General features: G+C 34.0%; 3 protein-coding genes across 3 annotated transcripts; 1 reads left to right on the top strand and 2 right to left on the bottom strand.

Moving 5' to 3' along the window:
* Positions 1 to 2,205: 2,205 nt before the first annotated feature.
* Positions 2,206 to 2,815, top strand: LOC142638451 (uncharacterized). The gene has a single exon (XM_075812488.1). The coding sequence runs from the start codon at positions 2,315 to 2,317 to the stop codon at positions 2,633 to 2,635; it is 321 nt and encodes a 106-aa protein (XP_075668603.1). The 5' UTR covers positions 2,206 to 2,314; the 3' UTR covers positions 2,636 to 2,815.
* Positions 2,816 to 10,734: 7,919 nt separating this feature from the next.
* Positions 10,735 to 12,273, bottom strand: LOC142635172 (protein FAR-RED IMPAIRED RESPONSE 1-like). Its single transcript, XM_075809378.1, has one exon. It carries the CDS (start codon positions 12,271 to 12,273, stop codon positions 10,735 to 10,737), a length of 1,539 nt encoding a protein of 512 aa, XP_075665493.1.
* On the bottom strand, positions 12,270 to 12,638 carry LOC142635165 (protein FAR1-RELATED SEQUENCE 5-like). Its single transcript, XM_075809371.1, has one exon. It carries the CDS (start codon positions 12,636 to 12,638, stop codon positions 12,270 to 12,272), a length of 369 nt encoding a protein of 122 aa, XP_075665486.1.
* Positions 12,639 to 12,768: the final 130 nt, after the last annotated feature.

The raw sequence follows: 12,768 nt of genomic DNA, 5'->3' as shown, positions 1-12,768 counted from the left end.
ACACCAAAAATAGGAGTGGACGCCATAGGTTGAAACTCCCTAAAAAAAAAAAATACAATAGAGATGATCATGTTCTCACATGGATAACGCTTTATTTATTATTTTATTCAAAATAAAAAAATCTTAACTATGAATAAATTTTTTCTATTTCAATTTTTCAAATACGGTTTTGTATGGTTGGGTAGGCTTGGTAGGGTATTACTTATTGGTTTATTAATGCCAGGGGTGGTGAAAAATGTAGGGTAGACTGTGTAGTATAATAAATATAACGAAAATCAACCCTAATGTTTTGCTTTCAATCAATGATTTGGGAGAGAAAGACTACCTTATATGCCTGACCTGACATATAACCTACCATTATTGCCGAATGGTTAGGAGGAAAAAAAGAAAGAAGAAATCCTAGTATTTGTCAACCTAAATTAATACACCATACTTCTCTAGCAATATTTTTTAATTAATGAAAATATTGTTATATTATTTTTTATAAAATTTGATAATTGGGGATAAGAGATTTGAACCTAGACATATAGAAGTGTCAATTGAGCTACAATGCTCTTAGTTATTATTATTTTTGAAAAACATACATACACCCAAAGGAGATGGAATGAGGTTTTAAAACAGACACACACCACAAACTTTTAAAATTCTGCATAACTTAAACCCGCGATGAGGATTAATATTACATCATGGACATGTGAATGTAATTTTTTTTTTTTGAGGACAAAACTTATATACAGTACCTTAGATGTCGTTCTTTAGATTTCCCTCTTATGATTCTACCATGTGACTATATGACTAAAAAATACACTTCCATCCTATGAGAAAAAATCACATGGCAGAATTTTAAGAAGAGAACCTAAAGAACAATATCTAAGTACTGTTTTTAAGTCTTGTCCCATAAGTTATAACCTTCAAAATATTGTCAAAAACTATTACTAGATGTTAAAAAGTTTAGCAGTCACTTAGGGCGTGCTTTTCATTACAATTTTGAATAATTCTAGAGTCTCAAACGATTTTGATGCACACTTCACTTGACTGAACCATTGAGCACATTGAGCACATTAGAAATGCCTCAAATTTCTCTTGACCTTGCACAACAACATTTCACTCGAGTAATCGTAGCCTATAGCTGCGCTTAACCTTGCACACTTCACTTGACTGAACCATTGAGCACACTAGAAATGCCTCAAATTTCTCTTGACCTTGCACAACAACATTTCACTTGAGTAATCATAGCCTATAGCTGCGCTTAACCTAGCGTGATAACTCACTTTAGTCAACTTCAGACAGAAAGTTTGCTCTAACTCTCATTTGACTGAAACTATAAATATTTGTTTCCTTCCTTCTTTTCTATTTTCAGAGTGGGATTCACTTACATGTTATATTTATGAGCATATTTCTCCCAAAAAATTACACAATCTCTTCGTACCTTTTTTTAGTTTTTGCTAAAAAAAAAAAGAAGTTTCCAATGTAAACTCATTGACCTCACGTCACGTGACGATAATAGACAATACTATGTATACTACTGGAATCTTGCTGGGGTTATCGCTGCAATCTTGTTGGAGTTATCGCTCGAAACGCTTAGTAAGTGAATAACTAGTAATCACATGTTTAGCATCAATGGCATGGATCATAAGCCACAAGGCTACAACATTTGCTAACATTGTTACCTCCCCCCTCCTTATTATATGCTTTGTACTTTTTCTCTATTGTGGAGTGCTATCATTTTCCCATTAAAAAAAAAAGTTAAAAAAGAAACTCCTAACCGATCACCACTCGATAATTACAACTTACAAGAAATAATAAGATTAAGATGACTACCAAATCAAATCATGCAAGAATTATGCTAAAGAATCCCCCACAAATCTCAGCAAATAAAAATATAGAAAAAAAAAAAACCCAAAAAATCAGCCCAGAAGGCCAAAACGTTTGCCCAGGGACAATCTATGAGAATCGTGTTGGTAACTACACACCCCCTTTATTTTCTCTCCTAACATACATGCAAAAGGCCACGTATCTTACTAGTATTTTTACTAGGTCTACACTCCTATAACCGACCCCTCAAGACACGCGGACACGGCTTCTACGACTCTTAAATGCCGCACAATACAGCTTGCAAACAACAACATTTTGACCCCACCATGCACCTAAACCCCCCAAAAAGAAAAGCCTAATACTACTCCATCACTACCACTATATAAGCATCAATAGCTACTTCCATAAATGCCCACCATTGCTCTACAAGCTTAAATTTTTTCTAGAAGGTGGTGTGTTCACATAGAGAAAAGTAGTGGCGGTGGTGGTGGTGAAGACAATGGCCACCGGTGCTGCTGATGGACTTTTCCGATGTGTCTATGAGGGTTGCATTTCTGGCTGTGATACAGGGAAAGAGCGCAGGCCATACCATAAAAACTGTGGCTGTGCACTACACAAGGCTGGTAAAGAGTGTTCACATGCATTGCCTAAGTGCAAAAACGTGTCCTACCCAATAAGGAGGGCTTGGAGTGAAGGGTCTTTGGTCTTGGCTGCTTCTAACTATTCTTCACCTTCAACTTCACCAGCCTTGGTTGGTACTGGGAGGAACCAGTTGGGTTTGTGTGATCTAGAGGAAGAGTATGTTACATTCAAGATCTGATTTTTATTTATTTAATTTGTTAATAACATGGTCTCTTTTTAGAACAAATTGGTGTTCAAGTCAGATTTGTGACAATTTTATGTTTGTGTTGGTGGAATTAATGGTTGTAAACTTTTTTGATTACTGACAATTTTCGTGATCCTAATCTCACGAATGATTTAATTTAAAATGAATTTTGTATTTGATGGAATGTTTTGCAGTGTAAATATGGTGCAACATATATATAAATTCCCTTCTTTTGTCAAGAAAAAAATGAAGAATAGATGGTTCTTTCGTTTCGTGTACGCAATAGCATCTGTGTACTGCTTTAAAATCGAGAACCCAAACTGAAATTTTCTTCTACATATTCGTTGTGAATTTTGGAATCTGGAATATTCCCAACTCGAATTAAGCTCGACCCTATTGTGAATCTTGATCTCCAATGACAATTTTGGAAAACTTTATAACTCAACCAAAATAAGCACCATCAAAATCTAAATCGAATCTAAATTAACTTTCTTGTAGTTATATTTTTTCAAGTTTCTATTTTAATTTTCTTAATTCTAGTGTCAAGTGACCTATTCATGATACTACAGCAGCAGGTTGTTTATTTTAGATGCATTAGGATGATTTTAGATGCATTAGGATGATTTTTTTAAAGAGTTATGCCTAAATTTAGTTCATAAAAGGAGCCTCATGGTTGTAAGAATCAGATTTTGAGGGATGCATTTTATAAAAAAAAATAATAATGGCTTGCACATCTTGCTGGGATGATCAGGTCAGATGGGCATCAATTCGTGTCACATGTGGGCGGCTCCCTTGTTCAATGCTAGGGGAAAAAGAATGAATAAAATAAAATCAAAGGAAGGAACAAGGAAGATACAAGGAAAAAAAGCATCTTAAAGTGTGGTAACCAGCTTATCTTCCTCTTAATTGAATATATAAATTAAAATTTTTTCTATAAATAATAATTATGAATAAAGAACTCCTTTGATCATGGTGTTGCCAAAGCTGACCACATGGGACGGAAGGTAGAACTGGGTAGAAAGGCACATCCATGTTTGTGTAGATACCCTATTTTGTTCCTCAATTATAATGTATATCTTTGCGCATGCATCTCCCCAATGATGAACGGATTAAATAGTATGTATAACTCCTTAATCTCTCTCTTATTTGGCACATCTTTATTTTATTTTTTTTACTTTTTTTTTTAACTCCTATATTTGTTTATTCTTAGTTTTAACTGTCAATTCTTTATTTTAAGTGCATTTGAACCCACTTTCTCTTTTTTTTTTTTTTTAATTCATGCATGCCTCTCTCTTTTTCCTTTTTTTCACAAAATCCATAATTTTTGAAAGTTATATAAAAAAAATCAAGTTTTGTGTCTCAATCTCCCCCTCTGTTAATTTAACGTTAAAACAATTGCATTTTATTTCAAAATATATTGGTATAAACCTAGCTTTAGGGAGAAAAAGAAAAGGACAAAAAACACAACAAAATGGTGGGAGGGTACATAGGACAGACACCTCCCACATAGGTCCGGCATACCCTCCTCTGGAAATTTTTTTGTCTTGGCTGTCATACCACTGTTCCAGTGAGAGCAGGTGGTGGATTTTGAAATTTTGAAAAAAAAAAACAGAGAGGAGCAGATGATATAAGGCCGAAAAAAAAAAAGGAGGAGGGGATCAGAGAGTAAAAAAATAGAGAGGAAAACAAGGAGACCTGGGTTTTCCACCGGATTCTAAAAAGAGGATAGACCCATTTTTTTCCTCTGGATTTTCAAAAACTCATTTTCATTACACCTCTTTGATTCTAATCTTCAAAAAAAAAAAGAAGCTTTCAAAAAACACAAAAAAAAATTGAGAGATTGAGATTTCTTAAGGGAAAATCCGGTCCGGAGGGGGGACAAATCCCATTGTACACGATTTTTTTTCAGCACCTCTCCGTCAACCGTCGCCGGTGGAGCGTCGCGTGGTGGAGGGACCATCCATCAAAGAACGCTGTTGTCGCCGCCGTTCATCTCAATGAAGTCACCGTCAAACCCATCCAAGGGTGTTGGGTATGTTTTCAACCTCCCCACTCTTTATACTTGCGTTTCAGCTATTTGAATCTTGCTTGCTTCGCTTTGCTGGGTATTTTCTTTTCTGTCTGAATGTCAAAGCTTGAAACTTGATTGTTTTGTGAACAAAGAGAAAGGTTTGGTTGTAATAAAAGAAAGCTAAAATGGGTAGGTGGGGTTAAATCATGTAAGCATGTGGTTTAAAAAAGGTGGACCTTTTATTGAAAGCTTGTGATGGAGACTTGTTCTTTTTCTTTTCTTTTCTTTTACACCGTAGCTAGCCTTTTCTTTTCTTTTTTTTTTGCACCGTAGCTAGTCTAACCCATGTCCTTCCCAACAACTCCCACTATTTCCTTTTTCTTCCTTTTTTCTCTCACCGTAGCTCCCCTTTGCCTAGACCCATGTTCTTCCCAACAATCCCCACTATTTCGGTTTCTACAAACAAAATATAAAAAAATATACTTTTGTTTTACTTCAAGTCAAAAAAACAAATGTTTGACTCCGGATCCCACAAACAAAAAACAAAAAAATGCATTTTTTTTTATCAAGTCCATGGTTTCGGTTTTCACAAGAAAAAAAGTAAGAATAAAACTTTTTTTTTTTACTTCAAATCAAAGCCAAGTCACAAGCCAATCTGATTAAGTCCCCACTCTTTTCTTTAAAAAGATTACAGTCCTTCTTGTCCCTCAAAATGAAATGTTCTCATATTACTCACATCATATCTTGGAAGAGTTTAAGCGTACACTTTTTTTTAGTAGTTGTTATGTCAATTTCTTAATATGCTTGTTAATTTCTTGGTCGTCATTTTGTTTTGTTATTAACTTGCTACTTCTTTTTATTTATCATTATCTTGTGTTATGATCTAGCTCTAGGCCACCATGCCATAAAATCAACTACTTGCTTGATTTGGTGTAATGAATTTGGTAAATAATATTGTACCCATTGAACAATTAATCAAACATCAAATAGTCCTTACTTATTTAGTAGAGGCCGGTAGACATATCGGGCGTGCGTGGGTGCCTCATACCTTCCCACGGCGTAATTTGACCCCCGAACTTGTCCTTGGTGGATGTAGACCACTTTCCTTATCCATTGAGTCAATCAAATAAAAAAAAGGGTTTTTATTTCTTGTTTTGTTTTTCCTTGCAAAAAATAATAATAATAAAATAAGTGGCGACTCCTCAACTTTTTTTAGACTCATGATTTTCTTAGTAGTAAAAAATACTCAAAAAATCAAACTTTTCTTTTTCTTTAAAAAACCTTTCCCGAGAAGCGTCACGTGGCCGTGTCCACAGTTTGAAAGGATGAAATTGACAAAGGCAAAAAGTCTAAATATTTCTTATTCCAATTCGGTAGTATTGTCATGTAGTTACAACCCAAACCAAATGGCAAAGGATCTCTGTATTAGACTCAGTACAGAAAAAATAAGGTATTTGCTAGCTAACGGCTATAAATGGTCGATATCTCCTTGGCTAGTTGGCTCCAATAGCCAAGCTCATATTGTGATGATTATCATACACTCACTTTGACTAAAATCACACTTTCATGTGGACTGAAATCATATTAAAAAACACGATTTCAATTGAAATCATATTAAAAAACACGATTCCAAATATACTATCATGTTAACTAAAATCGTGTTTTAAAAATATGATTTCAATTAACAAACCATACACACATTGTCATGTAGACTAAAATCATATTTTTAAAATAAGTGTGTACAGAGTATGCAATAATGAGTGTATAACAAGATTTTTCCACTTTGTAATTACCTAATGCTAAACGGACAGCATAGTAGAGGTTACTCTTTTAAACCCACAAGATAGACTCTAGAATTCACTATAAAATAAAAAGAGAAAACCTTTCTAAAAAATATTATTAATCAAATTATAAATTTAACTGTATTTTTCTTTTACTTATTGCAAGTTTATTTAAAGGCCCTAGAAAACTAATTTTTCAAGTAAAAATATTCCACACATTCTAATTGATATAGTACCAATAATAGGAATTTAATTTGACTAGAAAAACCTTAAAAACTCCAAAAATCAAGGAAATAGAATCCAAAATCCTAAAATAACAAAAATTACATAAGAATTCGAAACTAACAAAGGATGAAAATTTAAAATCTTGAAATACATCAAGACTCCTCCACTTGAATGAAACTTGTCCTTGAGTGTTTGTTTGGAAATTGAAACTTTCCAAGATACTTCAAGTACTTACACAATCCGGTTTTGAAACTTGTATCCTTGATATACTGTAGCATAAAATTTCTTCTTATTGGCCTTCAATTGATTTACGACATCAATTAACAACAGGTTGAAGACAATCAAATATCTTTACTTCAAGAAAATCAATTGGCTTTGATGTGAAGTCAATGAAATCCTGAGACTTGAGGGCCGTTATAGGTCACCTTCATGTTTAAGGTCAATTAAATTGTAATGAAATCCCGAGACTCGAGGGGTTATACTGTTGAAGGGTCACCTTCATGTTCAATATCAATCAAATCCTCCACAGTATCCAACTCATGATCCCCCCATAGAAGAGAAAAAAGGAAACATGTGAATGTCCTTAATGCTCTTTAACAGTATAAGATTAGTAGCTTATGACTGAATCTCATCACCAGCAGCTCCTTAATTAATGTTTGATGCAAAGAGAAATTTTGCATCTGTGGATAACACCAAACAAAACAGTGTCATATCATATGCTGCCAACCATTCGAATGGAAGGAATGGACCTTGCTGAAATTAAAACAGAGCATCAAAATCATCAAACAAAATGTAAAACCAAAACGAAATAATAGGATTTTTTTTCTTGTATTAAGAACTATTACAGTTGACCAAGATCTTAAGTTGCAGGGAAATTGGGAAGGGTCACCTACCTTCATATAAGTTTGGTAAACCTCTGGTCAGAAGAGTACGTCAAATTGTGTTTCTTAGGCGAAAACTATGCTAAAATACCACACTCAACAATTAAGTCAAAAGGCAAGCCAAGACAGCCTCTCAACATATTTCCCAAGGCACTATAGCTAGAAAGCCTAGAATAACTTCCCTAATGAAACACGTCTGTCTTAGTTAGGTAACTGCTTTGCCAAAAACCCTCCAGACCCTTCTTGAATTCTTCTACGTGGAAGCAATTGCACAAAAGTTTCTCTAGATTTCTACCACACGCTAAAAATAATTGTTGTTTTCCTCCTCTATATTAATGCTTCATTAATAGCAAGCACGCAAAAGTTTCAACACAATTACATTTAGACGCGTAAAAACCCCAACCAAGACATACACAAAGTAAGGGAAGTTAAAAGAGGGAAGAGAGAGAGAGGAAAGAATGGCCATTGGGGCAGCTGAGATGATGCTGCAGTGTGTATGTAATGGAAGTCTATCACTACATGACATGGAGATTGAGAGGAGACCCTACCATCGGAACTGCAGCTGTGCACTGCACAAGTTAGAAAATGTTTGCTCCAATGATTACTCTCAACAAAGGAAAATTTCATTACCTTCACAATCACTGCAAAAGTTATGCAGTAATTGTAACCTGTACATAGCGGCTTTCCAATTCTCTTCACAGTCTTCTCCTCTTAGTATGAAACAGAGAAGAAGCCAATGGAACTCTTTTCACATGGATGAAAGGAATTTATTGGGGACTTGATACAAATGAGTTAGGAAAAAAGGTTAGGAACTAAGAAACTATATTATTGCTTTGTTTCTCTATTTCTAATCTCCTATAGAATTCAAGAGCAGTTTCTTTTGGCTTCATTACTGTAAATTCTGCAGAGTTTATGTAGCTATGGTGTTTTATCAGGGATGGAGCCAGATATTTTGGTTTGGAGGGGCCGAGTTATATATTCATAAATACATACATTTACACAACTACATATTTTTATACATACATACATTTATATAAACTTTAATGCATAGATACAAATTGTCTACTTTGCAACTAATATGTACAAAACGTATTACCATTATTTCATTATAGTTTTTTAAATATTTTATATTTGGAGTGTTATCAAATCCTAACATTAAATATCCTCTATTTTTTTTAATCAAATTGCTATGAGCTGGATGGTGTAAATGATGCTCATGAATATCTTGCAACCAGAAGGGCTATGGAAATAGTTGTAATGGTGACACCTGAAGAAATTATTACAAGAACTCTCGACCCTGAAAATGCAATTGCTAGCAGAGATGCAATAGCCAAGAAGCAAGAAGTTGAATGTATAGTCAAGCAATAAGCACACCAATTGTAGAAATTCCATGTTATTATAATCAAAGTGTTTATTTCAATGGAATTCTTGTTATGTGATCAAAGTGTACATTTTAATAAAATTTGTTCATTTTTTTTATTAAATTCTCTTATTGTCTACTCTTTTGGATTGAATTTTGATTGTAATGCCAAGTAACTCATAGGGGTGCAACCCAAGTACATAGATTAGCTGAGCAATGTAATAGAAAGTGATTAACTGGCTTCCTTACCAATTTGCAATGCAAGTACACAGAGTTCACATGAATGTGCATTTAACCAAAAAGCAAGTGAATTGCATTTAACCAAAAAGCAAGTGATTTGCATTTTGGCCTTAAACTGCTTTGCACATGTTAAATCCATAGAAGCAGTGATTTGCATTTATATAAAAATAGCAACACTTACATAATTATGCAGAAAACAGCAATAGATAATTATGCAGAAAACAACTATGCAGAAACAGATAATTATGCAGAAACAAATAATTATGCAGAAACAGTATGCAGAAAAAAATAGTTATGAAATAATTATGCAGAAACAAATAGTTATGAAATAATTATGCAGAAACAGTATGCAGAAACAAATAATTATGCAGAAACAGTATGTAGAAACAACTAATTATGAAATAATTATGCAAAAACAGTATGCAGAAACAAAGAATTATGCAAAAACAAATAATTATGCAGAAACAGTAATTATGCAAAAATTACAATCTGCAGAATGTACAATCTGTAGGAACAGTAATTATGCAGAAAAACATAAAAATTTCTGCAGCAACAAATAATTATGCGGAAATTAACACCATGCAGAGATACATCAGACATGTAGATCACTGTCAATTGGTAACAAAAGGAAATTTATGGATCATCATAACTTCAATTTTAAAGTAAGAAAATTACAAAACTAGAACACTTGGTCACAAATGTGACTAAGTTTGAACATTTGAATGTGACCAAATGTGACTAAGTTTTGGACCATCAAAACTCCAGTCCTAAACTAGGAAAATTACAAAACAAGAGCACTTAATCTCAACATGTGTCACAGATTATAAAACATGATCCTAAACTAGAAAAATGGCTTGACTTAATGAACCATCTCATTCCATCCACTTGTAACACTTTCTTGAGTCAAGGGACCTCCACTTGCAACACTTCCTTGAGTCAAGAGACCTCTTCCACCATTAATTTTGTTGTTGGAGCCTACAACACTTGATATACTCTCTAAATGTGATGCTAATGCAACACTTGCTGATGAGCCTCCCTGATGTGATGCAGAACTTGTAGAAGCCAACTACAAAAAAACCAATTACACATTTCACAAGCTTAGCATTAAAATTATCAAATCATGTATCTAAACTATTATTAATATCAAAGTAAAATATATAATTGTAAATATCTTTACCATTAGAAGTTGTGTAAAACTAGTAATATTTCCAGAAGAGATATCCTCAATTTTCTTTTGTGCCATGATGTCATGTGCATATATTTCCTGTAAAAATTCATTTAGTTTAGCAGCAATAATAATAGTATACTATATTAATGTGTAAAAATAAAATAGAATGGTGAAAATACTGATAATTTAGAAGATTACCTCCTGCACTTTTCTTTTCCTTGTTTGCTTCTTTGAGGTGCCTTCCTTTCGTTTCGACATCTTTTCTATCCACAATTTCAGCCTACGCTTTTTATTACGATAAATCTCCCTTTTCTTTATCTTTTTTGGTACGATCGTAATCGAAGCACATAATTGATCTTCTTTGTCTACAAAATCGGTGGAAGGCCTAATGATGTCTTCTTCTACATTAGCTTTGCAATTCCTAAGGTCATAAAGTTTTTTTTCTTTTCTTCAAATCTGCAATTGCTAAGCTTAGAATATTATGGCCTTCTTTAGTTTCACATGCCTCATTCACCAATTGAATATATTTTGGACATAAATCTCGATACCGATCTACATATTCTAGTCGAGTATCCGACTTAATGTTATGTGTTGTGCAATTTTTTCCGCTTTCATCTTTTGCATCTCTTCTCCACCTCTTCATGATATATCTATTAGGAATCAACTTGATATCCAATACATCAAGAACTTTCAAACCATGCCTACATAAAATACCAAATGACTCAAACTTTCTGCAACTACAAGATAGAGTCTTATCTAATAGATTCCACATGACTTCATATTTTCCATATTGATTGAAAACTCCAACCACATAACTATGTGTTTGACTCACATTGCGTTCTAGGATGGAAAGTGCCATTACCTCTTCAACTTCTGTCTGAAATAAATCAAACAACGTAGGCGTGTACACTGTTGCTACTTGGTTAAGCATAGGAGAGCTTTTGAGCTTCAATCTTGAAAATTTATGTCTAGAGTTGTATTCTGCTTCTAACTCCTTATCCTGCTTTTGATTGACAACTCTTTCAAAATGAGTGAAAAACTCTACTATATGGAGATCAGTACGCAAGCAATCCTTCAAGTCAGCATTGAAACTCTCACTAAGCTGGGTTGTCTTTATTCCTGCAGTGAAAGTTCTCTTAACATATGCTTGGGCCCATTTTTCCTTCAATTTAAATAGATCAATTAACCATTTATTTTCACAAACATTGTACTTATCCAACATTTCATTCCAAGCTGTAAGAAACTCATCTTCACCATCATACTCATAGATACATGCTAAGAAATTATTGTTAAATTGAGACTCATTTTTGAGTAAATGACCCAAGTGTTTCTCAGCATTTTGCCACATATGCCAACTAAACAATGTATGATATGTCTTAGGCATGACTACTTTTATTGCAGCTGACATTGTTGCATCTTGATCTGTGAAAATAGTGATTGGCTTCTTTTCAGACATTGCTTCTAAGAAGGTCTCAAATAACCATACAAAAGATTCAATCATTTCATCATATAAAAGTGCACCTCCAAATACAACAGTTTCTCTATGGTGATTGAGACCCAAAAATACTCCAAGTGGACTTGCATCTCTATTTGTACTATACGTTGTATCAAATGTTATTACATCACCGAAGTGGCTATAGTCAATGATCATTCTTGCATCGGCCCAAAAGATATTAGTAATCAACTCTTCACAATCCAATTGAGTAGTGAAATAATATGAAAGATTTTCCTTAAGTTGACGACTAAAATATCTTCCCAAGCTAGCAGCTTCCCCATGCTCCATGTCTCTCTGTCGCTTAGTGCGTAAATAATTTTTATGATCTTGCTTGGTAAAACCAAGATTATCATATCCACCAACTTGCTTACTAAGAAGCTCATAAGATTGCTTTAATCTTAATCCCGATTCATGTGCCAAATCAATTTCAATAGCATGAGTTGCAGCCACTTTCCGTTGTGATGGCATCATGTGCATGCGAGGTGGAGATAGTGGTTATGCTCAGCAATAAATTCATTCACCACATATTTTTTACTATCTCGATTAAGTATAATAACCAAACGTGCTTCACAACCACACCTTGTTTCTGCTTGTGGATTCTTTATATTCTGATCTCTCTTGTCTTTTCCTCGAACTCCCTCCTTCTCGCACACAAATCTCCTTGAAGTAACCACTCCAGTCTTTTTACATTTATTTACATACTCTTTTCTAATACTAAAACCAGCTTTTCTGCCATATTCATTATAAAAATCATATGCAATCTCATCTTCTTCAAACTCCATCCCTTTAAATGGGGTAGATTCCATGGGCACATTAGAAGAAACATGTATTCCCATCATTATCCCTAGAAAAAATTGACCATAAAAATGAAAGAGCATCTAGCCATCAAAACAACAATATAAACTCACCCAGACAACAATATAAATGCAGAAATATTAGATGGACTCCAAGAATCATCCAGCCATT

This window comes from Castanea sativa, chromosome 1, assembly GCF_040712315.1.
Source record: "Castanea sativa cultivar Marrone di Chiusa Pesio chromosome 1, ASM4071231v1".
Classification (NCBI taxonomy): Eukaryota; Viridiplantae; Streptophyta; class Magnoliopsida; order Fagales; family Fagaceae; genus Castanea; species Castanea sativa.
Note: the sequence above shows the minus strand (reverse complement) of the source record. Positions and strands in the feature narration are given on the sequence as shown.